The 24,423-nt window shown below is 42.2% G+C and overlaps 1 protein-coding gene across 11 annotated transcripts in view; it reads left to right on the top strand.

Moving 5' to 3' along the window:
• The window catches only part of LOC110520604 (tensin-1), a 325,072-nt gene that overhangs the window by 246,244 nt on the left and 54,405 nt on the right, over positions 1-24,423 (top strand). For 9 of the 11 annotated variants that reach the window (XM_090230422.1, XM_090230420.1, XM_090230425.1 and 6 more), the window contains 4 exons: positions 625-700; positions 7,917-8,046; positions 8,390-8,455; positions 8,617-8,733. In XM_090230422.1, coding sequence (XP_090086548.1) covers positions 625-700; positions 7,917-8,046; positions 8,390-8,455; positions 8,617-8,733 — 389 coding nt within the window. Of the gene's footprint in view, positions 1-624; positions 701-7,916; positions 8,047-8,389; positions 8,456-8,616; positions 8,734-14,800; positions 15,134-24,423 lie in introns of those variants that run through there. The other 2 variants (XM_090230431.1, XM_090230432.1) reach the window with 2 other exon arrangements.

Below are 24,423 nucleotides of genomic sequence, written 5' to 3'. Positions count from 1 at the left end.
GAACATTACTCTCAGCCAGAATGTTACCCTCAGCCAGAACATTACCCTCAGCCGGAACATTACCCTCAGCCATACTTTTTTACCCTCAGCCAGAACATTACTTTCAGCCAGAACATTACCCTCTGACAGAACATTACTCTCAGCCAGAATGTTACCCTCAGCCAGAACATTACTCTCAGCCAGAACATTACTTTCAGCCAGAACATTACCCTCTGACAGAACATTACTCTCAGCCAGAATGTTACCCTCAGCCAGAACATAACTCTCAGCCAGAACATTACTCTGAGCCAGAACATTACCCTCAGCCAGAACATTACCCTCAGCCAGAGCATAGTGGTCAAGATCCACTACGCTGATCATACATCATTGCTAACTGATGCGTTAATGTAAAAGAGGTGTGTTTCTGTGATTGGTGTCACGTTCAAAACAGTTACCCGTGTGTGTGTTTGTGTGTGTGTTTATAGTGTGTTTCTGTGTTTGGTGTGGAGTGGAGTGGAGTGGTGGTTCGTTGTGTGTGTTGGTTGATAGCGTGATGGTGTGGTGTGTTCACAAGGCTCTGTTTGTGTGTTGGTTGATAGCGTGAGGGTGTGGTGTGTTCACAAGGCTCTCTGCGTGTGTTTCCAGTAGTGTCCAGGGAGACAGCCAGACCAGTGTCTGCATCACCATTGAGCCAGGCCTGCTGCTGAAGGGGGACATTCTGGTAAGCACCATCAGCTCCTCCCTGAGTGACATGGAGAAGTATGACATGTACTGTACATAGCATTTGGGAGTGTGTAGTGTGGTATGTATTATGCCCCCTAGAAATAACGAGATAGTGGATTGACCTCTGTCATTAAGACGGAATGCAATTTATTGTGTCCAAATACAGTATGTTTGTCCTTAAGACTTTTATAGTCACCATTAATAAAACAACAGGGCTGTAAAAACTAGAGGACAGTTGGCATGAGCCCTATACCTCAGTTTAACTACCCTCATTAGCACACGATATCCAGGCTGTAAACTAGCATGTCCAAATGACGTCCTCTTCAAGACCAGGCTGGAAATATTCGAGTTTTAAGACAAGAAGAAGAATAATACTTTGTTGTCCATTCTCCAGACACAGAGACATGTAGCTTCAGTTTCCTAGGCTATCAGCCACTGATTCATGTGGCATGTACAAAATCAAGGCAATTTAAAAGAAGCACTCACCGAAGTCAATACCATTTGGCCCCCAACAGACTGTAGCAGCGGGCCTGTAGCTACATATGAAGATACTGAGGTCAGGACCTCTCTCATTTAAAAAATATATATATAAAAACATTAAATATATATATTGCTGCAGTTTTCGTCTTGTTATAATTCCCTGACAGTTACTCAAGTAGCCTCCCACTGGGCAAAAACTGGTTGAAACAACGTTGTTTTTACTTAATTTCAACAACAACAAAAATGTATTTGATGACATTGAATCAACGGGAAAAACTGATTGGATTTGCATAGTCATCGACGTAAAGGAATTCCATATGTTTTTCACCTAACTTCAAATCAAATCAAATCAAATCAAAAAAAATGTCACATACACATGGTTAGCAGATGTTAATGCGAGTGTAGCGAAATGCTTGTGCTTCTAGTTCCGACAATGCAGTAATAACCAACAAGTAATCTAACTAACAATTCCAAAACTACTGTCTTATACACACAAGTGTAAGGGGATAAAGAATATGTACATAAGGATATATGAATGACTTTAACCTAAATCCAATGACATGGTTAATTGTTTTGTTGAATTCACTTTACAACTCAAACAAATGTAAATCAAAACTAGAAGTGGAACTGATATCTGTGCCCAGTGGGCATTGGTAAATAGTCTAGTTAGTCTAGCCAGCTATCTAAACTTGTATCATGACCGAATTACCAACCGGGCATGCAGGGCACGTGCCCAGGGGCCCTGACCTCCAGGTGGCCCCCATTGATTTTTTTTAGTCACTCTCACTCAGACATCATATTAACATGGCATAGGTCATGGCAGAATGTGTAGAATTGCAGGAAATTAGATTTTAAAACTGTAAAAATGTCTCCCCAAGCCATGGCAAAATGTGTAGAATTGCAGTAAATAGGCTTTAAAACGGCAAAATAAATAACTATATAATCTGTAAAGCAAACGTATTTGTTAACATTTTGCTAATAAAATGTCACATGGATTGACGCTGGAGAGACGAAGCAGGTACGGGGAGTCAAACATTTAATAAGGAACGGACATGGAACGAGACAGGAACTGGTCAGCAAACAGGTAACAAAAACAAAAGACAATGAATCAGCAGAGAACTGACAAATATAGGGGAGGAAATAAACAGATGAGTGAGTGAGTCAAGGTGAGTCCAATTTTGCTGATGCGCGTGACGAGGGAGGGCAGGAGTGCGTGATGCAGGGAAGCCTGGCGCCCTCAAGCGCCTGGGGAGGGAAGAGCGGGAGCAGGCATGACATAAAATATTTGTTCTGCCTCCGTACGCATTCCATTATGGTTTTTAATCCCCGTCCTGAGTTAATGTGAGTTAATATGAGTTAATGTGAGTTAATGTGAGTTAATGTGAGTTCATGTGTAGCGGCTAATTGCATAGCTAATAGGCTGTGTGTTTGTAGACTGACCAGAGTTTTCTTTTAATTGTATAGAAATGCAGTGGATGAGCATCAACTGCCCCCTTCTCCCCATAATATGACATTGTCTTTAAAAACGGTTCTACTTTACTTCTTGACTACATTCTAGCTGTAGTCACAGGGGCAGGTTTTCACGCATTGTGTTTTCTGTTTACAACATATCAACATATCAACGCTGTCAACATATCAACATATCAACATATCAACGCTGTCAACATATCAACATATCAACATATCAACGCTGTCAACATATCAACATATCAACATATCAACGCTGTCAACATATCAACATATCAACATATCAACATATCAACATATCAACGCTGTCAACATGTTTTTTGCCTTTATAATCTATCATATTTCATATGGGGCTCACTAGCATTGCCCCCCCCCCAGCACCCCAGTGGGAGGAATATATATCCCATGGTGCCACAGGCCATTTGTTTCCTCTCTTACCTCATCTAGAGTTATTTCAAATCAAATGTATTTATATAGCCCTTCGTACATCAGCTGATATCTCAAAGTGCTGTACAGAAACCCAGCCTAAAACCCCAAACAGCAAGCAATGCAGGTGTAGAAGCACGGTGGCTAGGAAAAACTCCCTAGAAAGGCCAAAACCTAGGAAGAAACCTAGAGAGGAACCAGGCTATGTGGGGTGGCCAGTCCTCTTCTGGCTGTGCCGGGTGGAGATTATAACAGAACATTTGTTTTGTCTCAGCAAATAAAATATTTTTTAGTTCCTTCAACTTCTACCCAATGGCTTTTAATCACAGCTGAGGAAGGCTGATTCATGGAAGTGAAAGTTTCCGTCATTTGCTGAGGACATTTAACCAGGCTAAATGCTGTGTTTCACTTCACCTACAGTTGAAGTCGGAAGTTTACATATACTTAGGTTGGAGTCATTAAAACTCTTTTTTCAACCACTCCAAAAATGTATTGTTAACATTTATAGTTTTGGCAAGTCGGTGAGGACATCTCCTTTGTGCATCACACAAGTACTTTTTCCAACAATTGTTTACAAACAGATTTTTTCACTTATAATTCACTGTATTACAATTCCAGTTGGTCAGAAGTTTACATACACTAAGTTGACTATGCCTTTAAACAGCTTGAACAATTGCAGAAAATGATGTCAGCTTCTGATAGGCTAATTGACATCATTTGAGTCAATTGGAGGTGTACCTGTGGATGCATTTCAAGGCCTACCTTCAAATTCAGTGCCTCTTTGCTTGACATAATTGTAAAATCAAAAGCAATCAGCCAAGACCTCAGCAAAAAAATGGTGGACCTCCACAAGTCTGGTTCATCCTTGGGAGCAATTTCCAAACGCCTGAAGTTACCACGTTCATCTGTACAAACAATAGTATGCAAGTATAAACACCATGGGACCACACAGCTGTCATACCGCTCAGGAAGGAGACGTGTTCTGTCTCCTAGAGATGAACGTGAAAAGTGCAAATCAATCCCAGAACAACAGCAAAGGACCTTGTGAAGATGCTGGAGGAAATGGGTACAAAAGTATCTATATCCACAGTAAAACGAGTCCTATATCGACATAACCTCAAAGGCCGCTCAGCAAGGAAGAAGCCACTCCTCCAAAACTGCCATAACAAAGCCAGAATACGGTTTGCAAGTGCACATGGGAGCAAAAATCGTACTTTTTGGAGAAATGTTATCTGGTCTGATGAAACAAAAATAGAACTGTTTAGCCATCGTTATGTTTGGAGGAAAAAGGGGGAGGCTTGCAAGCTGAAGAACACCATCCCAACCGTGAAGCACGGGGGTGGCATCATCATGTTGTGGCGGTGCTTTGCTGCAGGAGGGACTGGTGAACATAACAAAATAGATGGCAGATCATGAGGAAGGAAAATTATGTGGAAATATTGAAGAAACATCTCAAGACATCAGTCAGGAAGTTAAAGCTTGGTCGCAAATGGCTCTTCCAAATTGACAATGACCCCAAGCATACTTCCAAAGTTGTTGCAAAATGGCTAAAGGACAACAAAGTCAATGTATTGGAGTGGCCATCACAAAGCCCTGACCTCATTCCTATAAAAATGTGTAGGCAGAATTGAAAAAGCGTGTGCGAGCAAGGAGGCCCACAAACCTGACTCAGTTACACCAGCTCTGTCAGGTGGAATGGGCCAAAATGTACCCAACTTATTGTGGGAAGCTTGTAGAAGGCTACCTGAAACGTTTTACCCAAGTTAAACTATTTAAAGGCAACGCTACCAAATACTAATTGAGTGTATGTAAACTTCTGACCCACTGGGAATGTGATGAAAGAAAAAAAGCTGAAATAAGTCACTCTCTCCACTATTATTCTGACATTTCACATTTTTAAAATAAAGTGGTGATCCTAACTGACAGGGAAGTTTTACTAGGATTAAATGTCAGGAATTGTGAAAAACTGATTTTAAATGTATTTTGCTAAGGTGTACGTAAACTTCCCACTTCAACTGTAGGTTGAGCCCAGCATTCAGCTTGAGGTTTAACCAGGCTAGATGTGTAACATGTACACCAAAGCAATATATTATGCCATGACGAACACAGGCTGTTGTGGCCAACAATGTCTGAGAATAAATGAATAAATCATTGACATCTTATTAGGGCATGTAACGGAAAGGGTTTTTAAAATGTTTTGCAACTGAAAACTAAAATGGCCGTTTCTGATTAGACTTTTCCAGGTATTCCTTCTCTGCTGTTTCCATTTTCTGCCTAATGAACCTGACCCATATCATATCAGGGTTAGGAGTCTAAATGATCCTGACCCATATCATATCAGGGTTAGGAGTCTAAATGATCCTGACCCATATCATATCAGGGTTAGGAGTCTAAATGATCCTGACCCATATCATATCAGGGTTAGGAGTCTAAATGATCCTGACCCATATCATATCAGGGTTAGGAGTCTAAATGATCCTGACCCATATCATATCAGGGTTAGGAGTCTAAATGATCCTGACCCATATCATATCAGGGTTATGAGGCTAAATGATCCTGACCCATATCATATCAGGGTTATGAGGCTAAATGATCCTGACCCATATCATATCAGGGTTATGAGGCTAAATGATCCTGACCCATATCATATCAGGGTTAGGAGTCTAAATGATCCTGACCCATATCATATCAGGGTTAGGAGGCTAAATGATCCTGACCCATATCATATCAGGGTTAGGAGTCTAAATGATCCTGACCCATATCATATCAGGGTTATGAGGCTAAATGATCCTGACCCATATCATATCAGGGTTATGAGGCTAAATGATCCTGACCCATATCATATCAGGGTTAGGAGTCTAAATGATCCTGACCCATATCATATCGGGGTTAGGAGTCTAAATGATCCTGACCCATATCATATCAGGGTTAGGAGTCTAAATGATCCTGACCCATATCATATCAGGGTTAGGAGGCTAAATGATCCTGACCCATATCATATCGGGGTTAGGAGTCTAAATGATCCTGACCCATATCATATCGGGGTTAGGAGTCTAAATGATCCTGACCCATATCATATCAGGGTTAGGAGTCTAAATGATCCTGACCCATATCATATCAGGGTTAGGAGTCTAAATGATCCTGACCCATATCATATCAGGGTTAGGAGTCTAAATGATCCTGACCCATATCATATCAGGGTTAGGAGGCTAAATGATCCTGACCCATATCATATCAGGGTTATGAGGCTAAATGATCCTGACCCATATCATATCAGGGTTATGAGGCTAAATGATCCTGACCCATATCATATCGGGGTTATGAGGCTAAATGATCCTGACCCATATCATATCAGGGTTATGACGCTAAATGATCCTGACCCATATCATATCAGGGTTAGGAGTCTAAATGATCCTGACCCATATCATATCAGGGTTATGAGGCTAAATGATCCTGACCCATATCATATCAGGGTTATGAGGCTAAATGATCCTGACCCATATCATATCGGGGTTATGAGGCTAAATGATCCTGACCCATATCATATCAGGGTTAGGAGTCTAAATGATCCTGACCCATATCATATCAGGGTTATGAGGCTAAATGATCCTGACCCATATCATATCAGGGTTATGAGGCTAAATTATCCTGACCCATATCATATCAGGGTTATGAGGCTAAATGATCCTGACCCATATCATATCAGGGTTATGAGGCTAAATGATCCTGACCCATATCATATCAGGGTTAGGAGTCTAAATGATCCTGACCCTTATCATATCAGGGTTATGAGGCTAAATGATCCTGACCCATATCCTATCAATGTAATTTTGAGGCTAAATGATCCTGACCCATATCATATCGGGGTTAGGAGTCTAAATGATCCTGACCCATATCATATCAGGGTTAGGAGTCTAAATGATCCTGACCCATATCATATCAGGGTTAGGAGTCTAAATGATCCTGACCCATATCATATCAGGGTTAGGAGTCTAAATGATCCTGACCCATATCTTATCAGGGTTAGGAGGCTAAATGATCCTGACCCATATCATATCAGGGTTATTTTGAGGCTCACTTAATGATAATTCCAGTCCAATTTAGATGTTCTTCAGGCCTATGCACCCTGACATTTGCTCAGTACATTCACCCCAGTTCCCCAGTTCAGCCATAGTTTGTGTGCAGTGTGTCATTTGGGCTAAGCACAAAGCTAAATATTCATTGAGTACCTGTAAATGTGAGGTCCTTGTAAAAGATCTGGCCAACCCCTAGCCAGGGTGAAGCACAGTGGGGAGAGAGTGAAGAGTTTCTTTCGGAGGGTTTGGGTTTACAAGGCTTTACAAGGCTCTTGTGTGGATAGCAATGGTCTGGATAATGCTGCTCTTGTTTGGGAAAGCAGACCATACATTTACAGAGCTGCTTTCTCTAGCACACTGCCAGATGCCCTGAAGGATTGTACTGTGAATCAAGCTGCTATGTTATCAGCTGGTATTTCACAATGACACTGTACTGTATGTCAGATCAGGATCAAAAACATATGTCTGTGCTTGATTTAGTTTGCCCAGTACAATGGAACAAATGGAATGGTTCCAAAATGGCAAAACTCCAAGTTAAATAATGTCCCCCTTCAAATGCTTTCATGTGTTTTCCAGTTGTCCTAGTGATCTGAACACTGTGAAAGTAACAGAAAGTCAAAGGTTTCCCGAGGTAAACTTTGAGACTTGAGCAATGGGAAATCTATGAAAGCCCTGAAGTCATCTCTTTTAGGGATTCAGTAACAGAAACCCAGAAACCAGAAAGACCTCTTTTAAAAAGGACATCTGTCTTCCTGTCCACTGCAGCTGAAGTGTTACCACAAGCGCTTCCGAAGCCCACAGCGGGATGTGATCTTCCGGGTGCAGTTCCATACATGCGCTGTGCACGACTTGGGAATCGTCTTTGGGAAGGATGAGCTCGACGAGACCTTCAATGGTAAGGAAGATATTCCTTAAATGTCCCCTAAAAAACTAAAAATGCCAGCATAATGCATACCATGAAGAGAATTGAGGAACATAGATTTGACTGAAAACATGAAACTGTTGTGCCTTGATGATGACCCAACTATATATGATCATCATAACGAATATATTCAATACTTTTTCCAAAGTTATGTTTTGAATATTGCTGCATAGAGGGTTTCTATGTGAACGGAGAATTAAGTTAAATTCCATCATATTTCATTTGGCTGAATATATCATGTCAAACCTGTTTGCAATCTCCCGTCATTGCTTTCAACATGGGCACGTTTTATTCTCTTCTCTCATCCTCAAACCAGATGACAGATTCCCAGATTTTGGAAAGGTGGAGTTTGTTTTTTCCTTTGGTCCAGAAAAAAACAATGGTAAGCATACCTACTCCTCTTCTTGGCGGCCATTTTCTCCAAGCAAATTACCGATCATTCAAAAACAGAAATGTGTTGAAGATGACAGACACTACCTCCTATTGGATGAGTATAGCTTTGACATTTTCTTTGACCCCTCTGTATGTGTTTTTTTCCACCAGGGATGGACCACTTGGAGAATGGGCCCACTGTCTCAGTGGACTACAATACCCAAGATGCTCTAATCCGCTGGGACTCCTATGAGAACCTCGACCAGCATTGTGAGGAGACTATGGATGGTGAGTACAGTCACTTGGCATGCGTACAGGAGGAATCCCTTTTCCCTGTTGTACACTATGATTTCATGATGTGGTTGCTTCAAATTCCTCTCAACCAATCATATCGTGTGGCTGGAACGATCCGTTGTACAAATTGGGATACCTTCAAACAGACATTGTAGTACATTGTTGTTGATGGTCTTACACACATTGTTTAACGTGACAATACACACACACACACACACACACACACACACACACACACACACACACACACACACACAGAGTTGGGACCACACACCACTCCCTTTGTAAAGTCCAGGAGGTTTTAATGACTCTTAATGCCCCCACACTCCATGGTATCGCCTCCTAAAATGACCAGGAGGGAAATTCAGAAGTTAACCTTGCATGTATGGCCACACATACACACCAACCAACTCCAAGTATCTCTACGTACTGTAATCACACACACAACAAAAGGCTGTTTGTGTCTATAGACTGGCTGTGGTGTTTCCTTTGCTGAGAGAGAGAGAGAGAGAGAGAGAGAGAGAGAGAGAGAGAGAGAGAGAGAGAGAGAGAGAGAGAGAGAGAGAGAGAGAGAGAGAGAGAGAGAGAGAGAGAGAGAGAGAGAGAGAGAGAGAGAGAGAGAGAGAGAGAGAGAGAGAGAGAGAGAGAGAGAGAGAGAGAGAGAGAGCACGCAATGGAGACAGGAGAAGACAAGGAAGAAAAGGATAGAGAGAAAAACATGTACCAGAGGGATTAGCATGCCATCAATGTAAACTGGACATGCTATCTCTACTTATAACCGTTGCAAAGACAACAACAGAAGCTTACATCATGCATAGTCACTTATGATGTTCAGTCTATGGATGAATCAGACATTGCCTTAATAACTCTATAAATTAGGACGCAAAAGGACGCAATTAGGACGCAAAAGGAGGCCTCTGTTGCCGCTACAGAAAATGTCAACAAATTGAAAGAAAGACAAAGAGAGTGGTTTGGAGAGTAAGGTGAACTCTATTGGTCGAGTATCTCCCATCACTCTGGGATCGAAATCATAAAGAGACATGAAACAGGAAATTATAGTGGGGTCAAAGAGGAAGTAGAGAGGTCAGACAGGAAGTGAAGGGAAACTGACCTCTTCTGAGACGGCTGACCCACAGGAAGAGATATTCAAAGCCCTAATAGAGTTATCCCTAATCTCCAGCACCAGGCAGGTCAACCCAAGTTGACATGTCACAGAGGACTTGTCCCATGTATTAAGTAATAGAAATGACCCTCCAACCCTGAGGTTTATGTGGAGGTTCCAGTTGAGATCTAGATATCATTCCTGTTGGTAAAGACATACCGGAACCAGGTTATGTTCTACTTAGTGGATAAGACAGTCTTATCATTTCTACTCTTTGGCTGTTTGTTGCCGTTCTCTGAGAAGGGGACATTGATAAGATACACTATTTCAACTTTCTTCCTTCAGTATATATTTTTTCCTTATTACATGTTTTTTTCTTCATCTGAATAAGAAATATATAATGACTTACCTTGAACGTAACGATAGCAGTGGAATACTGTCGCTCCATAACATGCTTTACTTTCTGTGATTGTCAAAATGGCCGGGGGACGCTTTAAGGCAAGGATATGGTGTCACGTCTAGGATGTGTCTTCAGTTTCATTACACTCCTCTGGTGTTTAACGTGGACTATGAAGCAACAGGACAAATACATGCACACGCACATACACACACACACACACACACACACACACACACACACACATACACACACATACACATACACATACACATACACATACACATACACATACACACATACACATACACACACACACACACACACACACACATACACATACACATACACATACACAGACACATACACATACACATACACATACACATACACACATACACATACACATACACACACACACACACACACACACACACACACACACACACACACACACACACACACACACACACACACACACACACACACACACACACACACACACATACACATACACATACACATACACACACACACACACACATACACGCAACATTCACATTCCGGGGTCTAGCCACAGGCTCGGACAAAACATTCCTGATATTCCTGATTTTGGAGCGATGGTCACTCCGACCAAACTGATGTGTTCACTCTGACCAAAATGAAGAGCTTTAACATGTGAGTGTTGTTGTTATTGTCTTCCATCAGCAGACTTCAAAATAGTCTCTCACACTGTCTATTGAAGGCTGAATTTGTGATGCTCCAATCGCTTGATACAAATACTCTATATGTCAATCAATTAATCAATCATGTTTGAATTTGAATATTTTTTGTAATTTATCTCCGAATGATAAATTTATAAATAATACCTGTCACAGTATTACTGCTGATTCATATTAAATCATACACTCTTAGAAAAAAAGACTTCTTCAGCTGTCCCCATAGGATAACCCTTTTTTGTTCCAGGTAGAACCCTTTTTTGGGTTCCATGTAGAACCCTATATAGAAAGGGTTCTACATGGAACCGTAAAAAGCTTCTACCTGGATTCAAAAAGGGTTCTTTAAAGGCTTCTCGTATTGGGACAGCTGAATGGGGACAGCTGAATGGGGACAGCTGAATGGGGACAGCTGAAGAACCCTTTTAGATTCTAGATAGCACCCTTTTTTCTTCTAAGAGTTAAATACACACGTGACAGATGGCTATCTATAATGTTCTTTTTGTAATCATGTGATTATCATTACTGATCCAAGATAACTCATCCTAGCTCTGAAATAGTTTTCTCTTCTGGTAGCATTCCTGCATGTTTTCCCATGTTGCTTTTCTTGGTCCTCTGGATAGATGGAAGGGCAGATGTCATATATGTTTTATCACTCAGGTCATACAATGCCCATCCCTTCACACAGTCGCACCCAACTACTGCTTTAAATATGTGCAGCAGAAATAGCAGAAGTCCCTACCTCTCTTATTGCACTGTGTGCGTGTGTGTGTGTGTGTGTGTGTGTGTGTGTGTGTGTGTGTGTGTGTGTGTGTGTGTGTGTGTGTGTTTACATGAGTGCCAGATTTGACCCATTCTGAGGCTGTAAGACATCAAATCTCACTTGCCCATTGTGACCTCGAGCCTGTGACTTCACTCTGCCAGCATGGCAGTATGGATGTAAAGCTAGGCCATTGAATATTAGCTCATTGACACTGTGATTGTAAAAAGTGATTGTGGTGCTAGCTGCCAGACGGCCATTTTGCAGGCAAACAAGCCTCATTTCGGAATGTTTGTGGTAATGGCACAAGAAGTCTATGGGTTCCAGGAAACTCTGGTGTTTTGCATTTCCACTGTAATTAAGTGTGTTCTCTCCTAGCTGCAGCCTCGTTAGTCTACACTGAGAAGGCAATTAGCTCATCCAACTCAATGGGGTTAGGAACAGACAGGAACACATAGAAGATTTATGTGTTTACCAGCACAGTTGGAATCAAACTATTTAGTGGGAGTACTTAGCTAGCAGTTTGGCTAAATTGAAGTTGTTTTCCTAGGGTCAAAGGCTTGTCACATCCTAGACACATAGAGGGTACGAAACAGAAAGGGCTTTCCAAATAGAGTCAACAAGTCATATCCACTGACAGACATAGTCTCCTTCACCTTGACCAGGGCTGAGTTCAATAGAGCACAACGATGTGGATCGTTCAGATAGGAATACAGTATATTGGGTAGAACAGACATATCTCTCTGATACGGTATGTAGAGTAAGGCATCATGTCTGCTCTATCTGTGGCAGTTCTATCTTCTACTCTATTTGAAGCATATCTATCCACCACTCTATTTGTGGCCTTTCTATCTACCACTCTATTTGTGGCCTTTCTATCTACCACTCTATTTGTGGTATTTCTATCTACCACTCTATTTGTGGCATTTCTATCTACCACTCTATTTGTGGCATTTCTATCTACCACTCTATTTGTGGCATTTCTATCTACCACTCTATTTGTAGCGTTTCTAGCTACCACTCTATTTGTGGCATTTCTAGCTACCGCTCTATTTGTAGCGTTTCTAGCTACCACTCTATTTGTGGCATTTCTAGCTACCGCTCTATTTGTAGCGTTTCTAGCTACCACTCTATTTGTGGCATTTCTAGCTACCGCTCTATTTGTAGCGTTTCTAGCTACCACTCTATTTGTGGCATTTCTATCTACCACTCTATTTGTGGCATTTCTATCTACCACTCTATTTGTGGCATTTCTAGCTACCGTTCTATTTGTAGCGTTTCTAGCTACCGCTCTATTTGTGGCATTTCTATCTACCACTCTATTTGTAGCATTTCTATCTACCACTCTATTTGTGGCATTTCTATCTAAATGTGACCCTGTTCTTTAGCCAACAGGCTAGAAGGTCACACCCAAACACCTTATCTTTTTGACGACTTGAGTCCAATCACCTCTTCTAAAATACTCTGAAATACAAACCTCCATGGGGTAAAATGAAGCAATTCCATTACTCTTCGAGCACTTGTGATCAATGTTACCCTGTGAAACTCAACTCAAAACAGTCCCACTACTAGCTAAGCTAAGTGTCTCATAGACTTCACTGACTAGCCTGTAGCTAGGAGTTAAGGTGAGGCACCGACTAGACAACATAACCAAGAGATCACATGACTAATTTGAGTCCCAACGTCAAACGAATATCTATTCCCCTTATCAATAGGTTAATCTAAATCGACCCGTCCAGTCAAATCAAATCAAATCAAATCAAATCAAATTTTATTTGTCACATACACATGGTTAGCAGATGTTAATGCGAGTGTAGCGAAATGCTTGTGCTTCTAGTTCCGACAATGCAGTAATAACAAGTAATCTAACTAACAATTCCAAAACTACTGTCTTGTACACAGTGTAAGGGGATAAAGAATATGTACATAAGGATATATGAATGAGTGATGGTACAGAGCAGCATAGGCAAGATACAGTAGATGGTATCGGGTACAGTATGTACAAATGAGATGAGTATGTAAACAAAGTGGCATAGTATAGTATAAAGTGGCTAGTGATACATGTATTACATAAGGATACCGTCGATGATATAGAGTACAGTATATACGTATGCATATGAGATGAATAATGTAGGGTAAGTAACATTTATATAAGGTAGCATTGTTTAAAGTGGCTAGTGATATATTTACATCATTTCCCATCAATTCCCATTATTAAAGTGGCTGGAGTTGAGTCAGTGTCAGTGTGTTGGCAGCAGCCACTCAGTGTTAGTGGTGGCTGTTTAACAGTCTGATGGCCTTGAGATAGAAGCTGTTTTTCAGTCTCTCGGTCCCAGCTTTGATGCACCTGTACTGACCTCGCCTTCTGGATGATAGCGGGGTGAACAGGCAGTGGCTCGGGTGGTTGATGTCCTTGATGATCTTTATGGCCTTCCTGTGACATCGGGTGGTGTAGGTGTCCTGGAGGGCAGGTAGTTTGCCCCCGGTGATGCGTTGTGCAGACCTCACTACCCTCTGGAGAGCCTTACGGTTGAGGGCGGTGCAGTTGCCATACCAGGCGGTGATACAGCCCGCCAGGATGCTCTCGATTGTGCATCTGTAGAAGTTTGTGAGTGCTTTTGGTGACAAGCCAAATTTCTTCAGCCTCCTGAGGTTGAAGAGGCGCTGCTGCGCCTTCTTCACGATGCTGTCTGTGTGAGTGGACCAATTCAGTTTGTCTGTGATGTGTATGCCGAGGAACTTAAAACTTGCTACCCTCTCCACTACTGTTCCATCGATGTGGATAGGGGGGTGTCAATGTGGGGTCGCAGGTAGCCTAGTGGTTAGACCGTTAGACTAGTAACCGAAAGGTTGCAAGATCAAATCCCCGAGTTGACAAGGTAAAAAATCTGTCGTTCTGCCCCACTGTTCCTAGGCCCTCGTTGAAAATAAGAATTTGTTTTTGACTGCCTAGTTAAATAAAGGTAAAATAAATGGAGCCAAGAGGTGTCCTTTTAGGAACCCAGCAGGGGTCTTCAAACAGTCCTGAGTCTTGTTTACTATCCAACTGTCAATCCAACTAGCATATTGTGGCTGTTGCACAACCCACCACATTTCTAGAATAGTTGGGGGTGCGAGTTAGATTTCTCTGCGTGTGTGTCTAATTCGAACGCAATCTCCTCTGTCGCCAAAAACACACACACAGTCTCACACTCCTGTGCAGCCCTTTGTGGTGTGTGCCACATAAGAGGAGTGACAGAGTGTGTGTGTGATCTTACTCAGTACAGGCAGATAAACAGGCAGTGAGCTGCTGGGAGTTGGTTAGTTGTGTTACTCTCTCTTCTGTTGACATCCTGATTTGTCGACACTGGTCTTCTTCTACTGGATCAGAAGGCTGAACAGTTGACAGTAGAGACAAACTGTACAAACAACAACAACAAGTGAGTAGTGCACTACATTCTGCAAATGATGAGACGTGTACTTATTCTTTGACACGCACTTTTCAAATACTTATTGACATCAGACTTTTTAATCACTGACTACTTTGATGATTTTCTGTACTAGTGAGGTGTATGTTCAGGAGGCTGTGTACAGTACTGTGTGTCTCTACAAGGCTGTGGGACTGACAGATTCTATTCAATTTCACTTTTTGTCTCACATCTATAACAAATTCTTGTTTTGCTAAAGGTTGTTTTCAGACAAATATGATTCCATTGAATGTTCACATAATTATCTAACGTTGAATGTGGAATTCTAAGATTTGGAACATTTTAAACGCTACTGTTTATATGAAGACATGTTTTCGTGAGGCTTTATTATCCAGCTGTACAAAGTGCAACATCTTAAATCAAAATGCAACTTGTCAAATGAAATCTTATCAATTTCAACTTCATTGAAAGAGCATTTGAACGTGTGTGTGTGTGTGTGTGTGTGTGTGTGTGTGTGTGTGTGTGTGTGTGTGTGTGTGTGTGTGTGTGTGTGTTTGAATAGTGTTACAATATTTATTTTATGTCTTACAGTAGAGGTATTACTATTACATCACCGTCCTCTGGAGATTGATTTAGACTGTAGACACTGGATGTTGATGTAGACTGTAGACACTGGATGTTGATGTAGACTGTAGACACTGGATGTTGATGTAGACAGTAGACACTGGAGGTTGATGTAGACTGTAGACACTGGATGTTGATGTAGACTGTAGACACTGGATGTTGATGTAGACTGTAGACACTGGATGTTGATTTAGACTGTAGACACTGGATGTTGATGTAGACTGTAGACACTGGATGTTGATGTAGACTGTAGACACTGGATGTTGATGTAGACAGTAGACACTGGAGGTTGATGTAGACTGTAGACACTGAAGGTTGGTGTAGACTGTAGACACTGGAGGTTGATGTAGACTGTAGACACTGGATGTTGATGTAGACTGTAGATACTGGAGGTTGATGTAGACTGTAGACACTGGATGTTGATGTAGACTGTAGACACTGGATGTTGATTTAGACTGTAGACACTGGAGGTTGATGTAGACAGTAGACACTGGAGGTTGATGTAGACTGTAGACACTGGATCTTGATGTAGACTGTAGACACTGGATGTTGATGTAGACTGTAGACACTGGATGTTGATTTAGACTGTAGACACTGGAGGTTGATGTAGACAGTAGACACTGGAGGTTGATGTAGACAGTAGACACTGGAGGTTGATGTAGACTGTAGACACTGGAGGTTGATTTAGACTGTAGACACTGGAGGTTGATGTAGACAGTAGACACTGGAGGTTGATGTAGACAGTAGACACTGGATGTTGATGTAGACTGTAGACACTGGATCTTGATGTAGACTGTAGACACTGGATGTTGATGTAGACTGTAGACACTGGATGTTGATTTAGACTGTAGACACTGGAGGTTGATGTAGACAGTAGACACTGGAGGTTGATGTAGACTGTAGACACTGGAGGTTGATGTAGAATGTAGACACTGGATGTTGATTTAGAGTCAAGGCCCGCGGGCCACATCCGGCCCGCAAGAAGGTTTTTTACGGCCCCTGGGATGATCTTGATTTATTATTAGAACCGGCCCGCAGCAAGCCGGCAGCCCGCAGATCTTTTACACGCACCAATACTACATTTCCCACAATGCAAAGGTGACGCACCGAGCAGTAGGCTGCTTCATTTCAATATTTATTGGCACAGCAGTCGTCAGCATCACAGTAAAATTAACTTTCAGATACCCATCAAAAATGGCAAAACGGAAGGTGGATACTGAGAACCGGGGGTTTCAAACAAGGTGGGAGTCGGAGTATATGTTCACGAAGGTAGCTGGAAAACCTGTGTGTCTTCTGTGTGGAGAAAGTGTGGCGGTACTGAAAGAGTATAATCTGAGACGACATTATGAAACGAAACACGCGGACAAAAACAAGAATATGGACATGGAACAAAGGCTACAAAAGGCAGAGGAATTAAAACGAGGCCTCAAATCTCGACAGGCTCTGTTCAAAAAAGCCAAATCACAAGGCCAGGCTGCTGTCAAGGCCAGTTTTATTTTGGCAGAAGAGATCGCTAAATCAGCCCGGCCATTTACGGAGGGGGATTTCATCAAAAACTGCATGATTAAAGTTTGTGACGAAGTTTGCCCAGAAAAAAGGCAACTCTTTTTAAATGTGAGTCTGAGCAGAAACACCATTGCCGAGAGAGTAGACCAGTTGTCCATCAATCTAAAAGAGCAGCTTGTGAAAAAGGGAAAAGATTTTATTGCATATTCCTTGGCTGTGGATGAGAGCACCGACATTTCTGACATTGCCCAGTTGTCAATTTTCATCCGCGGAGTGGACTCCAACCTAAGCGTGACAGAGGAGTTTTTGGCTTTACGTCCTATGCATGGCACAACTACGGGGCATGATTTGTATGAAGAGGTGTCAAGATGTGTAAATGAGATGGAGCTGCCTTGGGAAAAACTTGTGGGTTTGACAACCGGCGGAGCACCTGCGATGTGTGGACACAGGAGCGGACTGGTGGCGAAGATACGGGAAAAGATGCAAGAGGAAAACGCGACAGGTGAGCTGACAGCTTATCATTGTATCATACACCAGGAAGCGTTGTGCGGTAAAGCCTTGAAAATGGAGCATGTAATGAGCATCATCACGCGCACAGTTAACTTTATCAGAGCCAAAGGTTTGAATCACCGCCAGTTCAAGGCATTTCTGACGGAGTTAGAAACGGAGCATGGTGATTTGCCTTATCACACAGAGGTGCGATGGCTAAGCCAGGGAAAGGTGCTTCAAAGATGTTTCGAGCTTCGTGAGGAGATTTGTCTGTTCTTGGACAGCAAAGGGAAAGACACAACACAACTCCGAGACGAAATGTTTCTGTGTGAAATGGCTTTTCTGTGTGACATTACGAGTCATCTGAATGCAATAAACTTGCAGCTGCAGGGTCGGGATCGTGTCATCTCTGATATGTACAGTACAGTGAAGGCATTTAAAACCAAACTGACTCTGTGGGAGACGCAGATGCGGAAAGAAAATTTGAGCCACTTTCCCAGCTGCCAGACCATGAAAGAGAAGCTCTCTACCAGTGCGTTCCCGAGCACACAGTTGGCTGATAAAATAGGTATGCTTGCCGCTGACTTTCGACGCCGATTTGCTGACTTTGAAGCACAAAAAAGCAGGTTGGAACTGCTCGGTAACCCATTTGCTGTTGACGTGGAAAGCTCACCACCAAACCTCCAAATGGAGTTGATTGACCTCCAATGCAATGATGCACTGAGGGCAAAATATGCGGCAGTGGGTGCTGCGGAGTTCGCCCGTTTCCTCCCCGGCACAATGCCCCAGCTGCGCATCCAGGCTGCTCAAACGTTGTCTATGTTTGGCAGCACATACCTGTGTGAACAACTGTTTTCTTTGATGAACCTGAACAAAACATCACACAGAAGTCGACTTACTGCTGAACACCTCCACTCAATTCTGAGGATTTCTTCAGCTCAGAGCCTTACCCCGAACATTGATGAACTTGTGGAAAAGATGGGACACCACCAAGTATCACCCTCAACCTCAAACAAGTGAACATTACTGTGCAATCACATATTTAGAGTTTTTACTCAGTTCAAGTTTAAAAGTTAAAATTTAATATTTGTTTTCACTGCATGTTACTTCTCCTTAAACAAAGTGTTGTTTTTGATTAATAGATTTTTGCACTTTATTTTTTTGTATTTCAATCCAATTATATTTTAAAAATATTTCAGTTGAGTGGATGATAGAAAATTGCTATTATTGTTTTTTCTTTGAAGTAAATTTAGCCCACTTTTGCTAAAATAGAAAATATAGTCTACTGATGGTGCCTTGAATACCGGTTTCTTTCATTTAATGTTCATGTTATGGGGATATTTATATAAAGGAAATTTGTCTTTTGTGTCTGTTGAAAATTAAAGATTACTGACAGAGCCATAAGAAAATATTGCTTTATTTATCTGATCATATTGTAATATATTTGTTAGGTTTTCAGTAGGTTCAATTAGGTTCACTAGACTATATGCGTCATTTAAAAATTTTTCAATGAACATTCGAACAGTCCGGCCCTCGTCTTGTAGCTGATTTTTTTATTTGGCCCTCCGTCCATTTGACTTTGACACCCCTGATTTAGACTGTAGACACTGGAGGTTGATGTAGACTGTAGATACTGGAGGTTGATGTAGACTGTAGACACTGGATGTTGATGTAGACTGTAGACACTGGATGTTGATGTAGACTGTAGACACTGGATGTTGATGTAGACTGTAGACACTGGAGGTTGATGTAGACTGTAGACACTGGAGGTTGATGTAGACTGTAGACACTGGAGGTTGATGTAGACTGTAGACACTGGAGGTTGATGTAGGGCTGTGGACATGCAGGATGTATGCTGTCTAAATGGAACACTCTTCCAGATGACTCATTACACACTTTAACAGCTGTGTGCGTGCATGCGTGCTTGCGTGCATGAGTCTGTCTGAGTCTGTGGGAAAATGTTTGTTTTAGTATTCGGGTTAATGTACAATATACACCAACCCAGCCTTTTCCTGATCACACAGTGTCTGACCAGCATCCATTGAATCATGCAACACATTGTATCCTCCATCTGAATGTGTTTAATGTTTGTTGACATTGTGTGTTGTGGGGACGCAGTGTTTTTCAATCTCACAGGACACAGAGAGGTGAACCGTCTAACTAGCCTTCTCTAGCCTTTGTGGTGGAAACCGACCCAAACTAGTCCCAGTCGCAGTCATTCTGTTTAGGGCTTTGGGGATTACATTGCTTTGACTCCAAAGTTAAGCGGTTGGGCATTGTGTAACCGATCAGGAATAATGCCCTTTAGGAGAAGGTGACAGGCATAAAAACATAAAGTGTGAGGTCTGTCTACTTTGAGGTGCAGGGAGCCTGATTGGTAATATAGTGTTGTGGATGGTTCCCAAACAGAGGGTCGGGGCCTACTTGTGGCTTATGGCTACGTCTAATATTCTAATATTCTGGGGGACAAGCCTGTCTGCCTCAGGAGTGGCTACCAGATACAGTATACTGCCTAGTCTTAAAGGAACAAAGTTAGCAGTTAGGGCATTTAGCATGTAGCTGTTAGCATGTTGTTGTTAGCCTGTAGTTGTTAGCATGTAGCTGTTAGCCTGCAGCAGTTAGCATGTTGATGTTAGCCATGGGCGCTAATAGGCATGAATGACTGGTTCTCACACAGCTTGACTCAAGCCATTGTCAGCTTGACTCCAGCTGGTGTCCAGACAGTCTCTCTCTCTCTATCTCTCTTTCAGCTGTTTGGCTGACACGGTATACAGTGTTTTTTTGTTGTTACATTGGGCTTAACTACCTTGGGAAATGGCTGTGGGTAGAGGAGTGGAAAAGAGAACAGGAGGAAGAGATGAGGACAGGAGCAGCATCTCACCCTGTCATTATTAACCACCACGGCCTAGTTTCTAATTTGCTCTACCCAGGTCTCCTCTCTTCACACCGTCCCCCTGCACGGTCACCTAGCCTGTTGAATAGACAACCCTCTGACCTGAGCTGGGTGGATGGACATAAGGCTGACATTTACTGGGGAAAAGGTTTGGGAAGAGATTTAGTTACACATACGCAAACACACGCACACACACGGGTGCACACACATACACACACACACACACACACACTGGGCTCCTTGGGGGATGCAACCCTACACACTCCTCATACCATTTATTTCCTGTATTCTGTCACTGATACCCTTCATCAGCAAGACCGATTCAGTAATTAAGCCTTCATTTGACCAGGTTGCACACAGTGACAGATGATGACATAGGTAAAACATCTAACTTTTTCAACACTTAGTAGAGAAATACATTGTAAGTATGGAGATATGCAATCTGCTTCTTGCCCCTTTAACTGAACAAGGCCAACTAGGCTGCTGCACATTAGTGGGCCTGAGGAATTAGTTTAATTTCAGGACATTAAAAAGTCCTGATTCACCACCCATACCGCACACTGCCAACAGTCTGGCAACACAAACACACATACTGTACAAAAACACACACACACACTGCACACATCCAAAAGTCTGGCAAGGCCGTGTCTCCCTCTGTCTGTCAGCTCCACCACATCGGATCCTTTGAATTACTTAATTGTCGTCCAATGATGTGCCTGAAGTAGTGAGACACTACAGTCAGCCAAATGGAACAGGCAGCAACCATGGAGGCAATGGGACTTTGGGATTTTCCGCAAGAAAGTCGCAAACTGGAGTGGATAATCTGATAGTCGGGGTTCTCCAGACAAATCAAATCAAACTGTATTTGTCACATGCGCCGAATACAACAAGGGTAGACCTTACCATGAAATGCTTAATTACAAGCCCTTAACCAACAGTGCAGTTCAAGAAGCGTTAAGAAAATATTTACCAAATAAACTAAAGTAAAAAATTATAAAAAGTAACACAGTAACATAACAATAACGAGGCTATATACAGGGGGTACCGGTACCGAGTCAGTGTGCAGGGGTACAAGTTTGTACATAATTTGTACATGTAGGTAGGGGTAAAGTGACTAGGCATAGATAATAAACAGGTTAGTTGAGGTAATTGAGGTCATATGTACATGTAGGTAGGGGTAAAGTGACTATGCACAGATAATAAACAGGTTAGTTGAGGTAATTGAGGTCATATGTACATGTAGGTAGGGGTAAAGTGACTAGGCATAGATAATAAACAGGTTAGTTGAGGTAATTGAGGTCATATGTACATGTAGGTAGGGGTAAAGTGACTCTGCATAGATAATAAACAGGTTAGTTGAGGTAATTGAGGTCATATGTACATGTAGGTAGGGGTAAAGTGACTCTGCATAGATAATAAACAGGTTAGTTGAGGTAATTGAGGTCATATGTACATGTAGGTAGGGGTAAAGTGACTATGCATAGATAATAAACAGCGAGTAGCAGCAGTGTACAAACAAATGGGGGGGGGGGGGGGGGGGCAATGTAATAGTCCGGTGGCCATTTGATTAATTGTTCAGCAGTCTTATGACTTGGGGACTGAATCTGTTAAGGAGCCTTTTGGTCCTAGACTTGCCACTCAGGTACGGCTTGCCGGAGAAAAACAGTCTATGACTTGGATGACTGGAGTCCCTGACAATGTTATGGGCTTTATGGGCTTTGCATCTAGGTCCTAGATGGCAGGAAGCTTGGCCCCAGTAATGTACTGGGCCGTACACACTACCCTCACACAGCCAGACGGATTACCAGGACGTGTGCTCCGGGCATGTACTGACCAACTGACAGGTGTCTTCACTGACATTTTCAACATGTCCCTGATTGAGTCTGTAATACCAAGCAGACCACCATAGATCAGTTCCTTTTTCTTTCTCACATTGAGGGAGAGATTGTTGTCCTGGCACCATACTGCCAGTTCTCTGACCTCCTCCCAATAGGCTGTCTCATCATTGTTGTCGGTGTTCAGGCCTACCACTGTTGTGTCGTCAGAAAACTTAATGATGGTGTTGGTGTCATGTTTGGCCACGCAGTTGTGGCTGAACAGGGAGAAAAGGAGGGGACTAAGTACACACCCCTGAGGGGCTCCAGTGTTGAGGATCAGCGTGGCAGATGTGTTGTTGCCTACCCTTCCACCTGGGGGCGGCCTGTCAGGAAGTCCAGGATCCAGTTGCAGAGGGAGGTGTTTAGTGCCAGGGTCCTTAGCTTTGTGATGAGTTTCGTGGGCACTATGGTGTTGAACGCTGAGCTGTCGTCAATGAACAGCATTCTCACATAGGTGTTCCTTTTGTCCAGGTGCGAAAGGGCAGTGTGGAGTGCAATAGATACTGAATCATCTGTGGATCTGTTTGGGCGGTATGCGAATTGGAGTGGGTCTAGGGTATCCGGGAGGATGCTGTTGATGTGAGACATGACCAGCCTTTCAAAGCACTTCATAGCTACCAACGTGAGTGCTACTGGGCGGTAATCATTTAGGCAGGTTGCCTTCGCTTCCTTGGGAACAGGGACTGTGGTGGTCTGCTTGAAACATGTAGGAATTACAGACTCAGTCAGGGAAAGTTTGAAAATGTCAGTGAAGACACTTACCTGTTGGTCTGTGCATGCTTTGAGTGCAAGTCCTGGTAATCCGTCTGGCCCTGCGGCTTTGTGATTGTTGACCTGTTTAACCTCTCTGGTACAAGTGACACTAGCGTCTCACCTCGACAACAGCCAGTGGAATTGCAATGCGCCAAATTCAAAACAACAGAAATCCCATAATTAAAATTCCTGAAAAATACAAGTATTATACACCATTTTATAGTGTCCGATTTCAAAAAGGCTTTACGGAGAAAGCACACCATGCGATTATGTTAGGTCAGCGCCTAGTCACAGAAAACCATACAGCCATTTTCCAGCCAAGGAGAGGGCTCACAAAAGTCAGAAATAGCGATTAAATGAATCACTAACCTTTGATGATCTGCATCAGATGGCACTCACAGCACTTCATGTTACACAATAAATGTGTGTTTTGTTCGATAAAGTTAATCTTCATGTCCAAAAATCGCAGTTGAAATTGGCACGTTATGTACAGTAATCATTGTCTCAAACAAACATCTGGTGAAAATGCAGAAAGCCACATCAAATTACAGAAATACTCATCATAAACATTGATTAAAGATACAAGTGTCTAACATACATTTAAAGATACACTTCTCCTTAATGCAATCGCTGTGTCAGATTTCAAAAAGGCTTTACGGCGAAAGCACACGACACGATTATGTTAGGTCAGCGCCTAGCCACAAAAACCATACAGCCATTTTCCAACCAAGGAAAGGTGTCACAAAATTCAGAAATAGCGTTAAAATAAATCACTTAACTTTGATGATCTTCATCTGGTGGCACTCCCAGGTCTCCATGTTAGACAATAAATGTTTGTTTTGTTCGATAATGTCCCTCTTTATGTCCAAATACCTCTGTTATGTTGGTGCGTTTAGTTCAGAAATCCAAAGGCACAATCTCAACATCAAGACAAAAAGTCAAAAAAGTACCTTAAAAGTTAGTAGAAACATGTCAAATGATGTTTAAAATCAATCCTAAGGTTGTTTTTGTCATAAATAATCAATAATATTTCAACCGGACAAAAGCTTTGTCAATAGAAAAGGAGAAACAAGAAATGCGCACTCAAGATCACGCGCAGGACTCATGGCTGGAAATTTTTACTGGCCTCTCATTGAAAGTGCTGCATCTCTCTAATTTTT

Source organism: Oncorhynchus mykiss, chromosome 3 (genome assembly GCF_057628025.1).
Source record: "Oncorhynchus mykiss isolate SJ-2025 chromosome 3, ASM5762802v1, whole genome shotgun sequence".
In the NCBI taxonomy this organism is placed as follows: domain Eukaryota; kingdom Metazoa; phylum Chordata; class Actinopteri; order Salmoniformes; family Salmonidae; genus Oncorhynchus; species Oncorhynchus mykiss.
The sequence above is the reverse complement of the archived record's forward strand: the minus strand, read 5'-3'. Positions and strand labels throughout refer to the sequence as shown.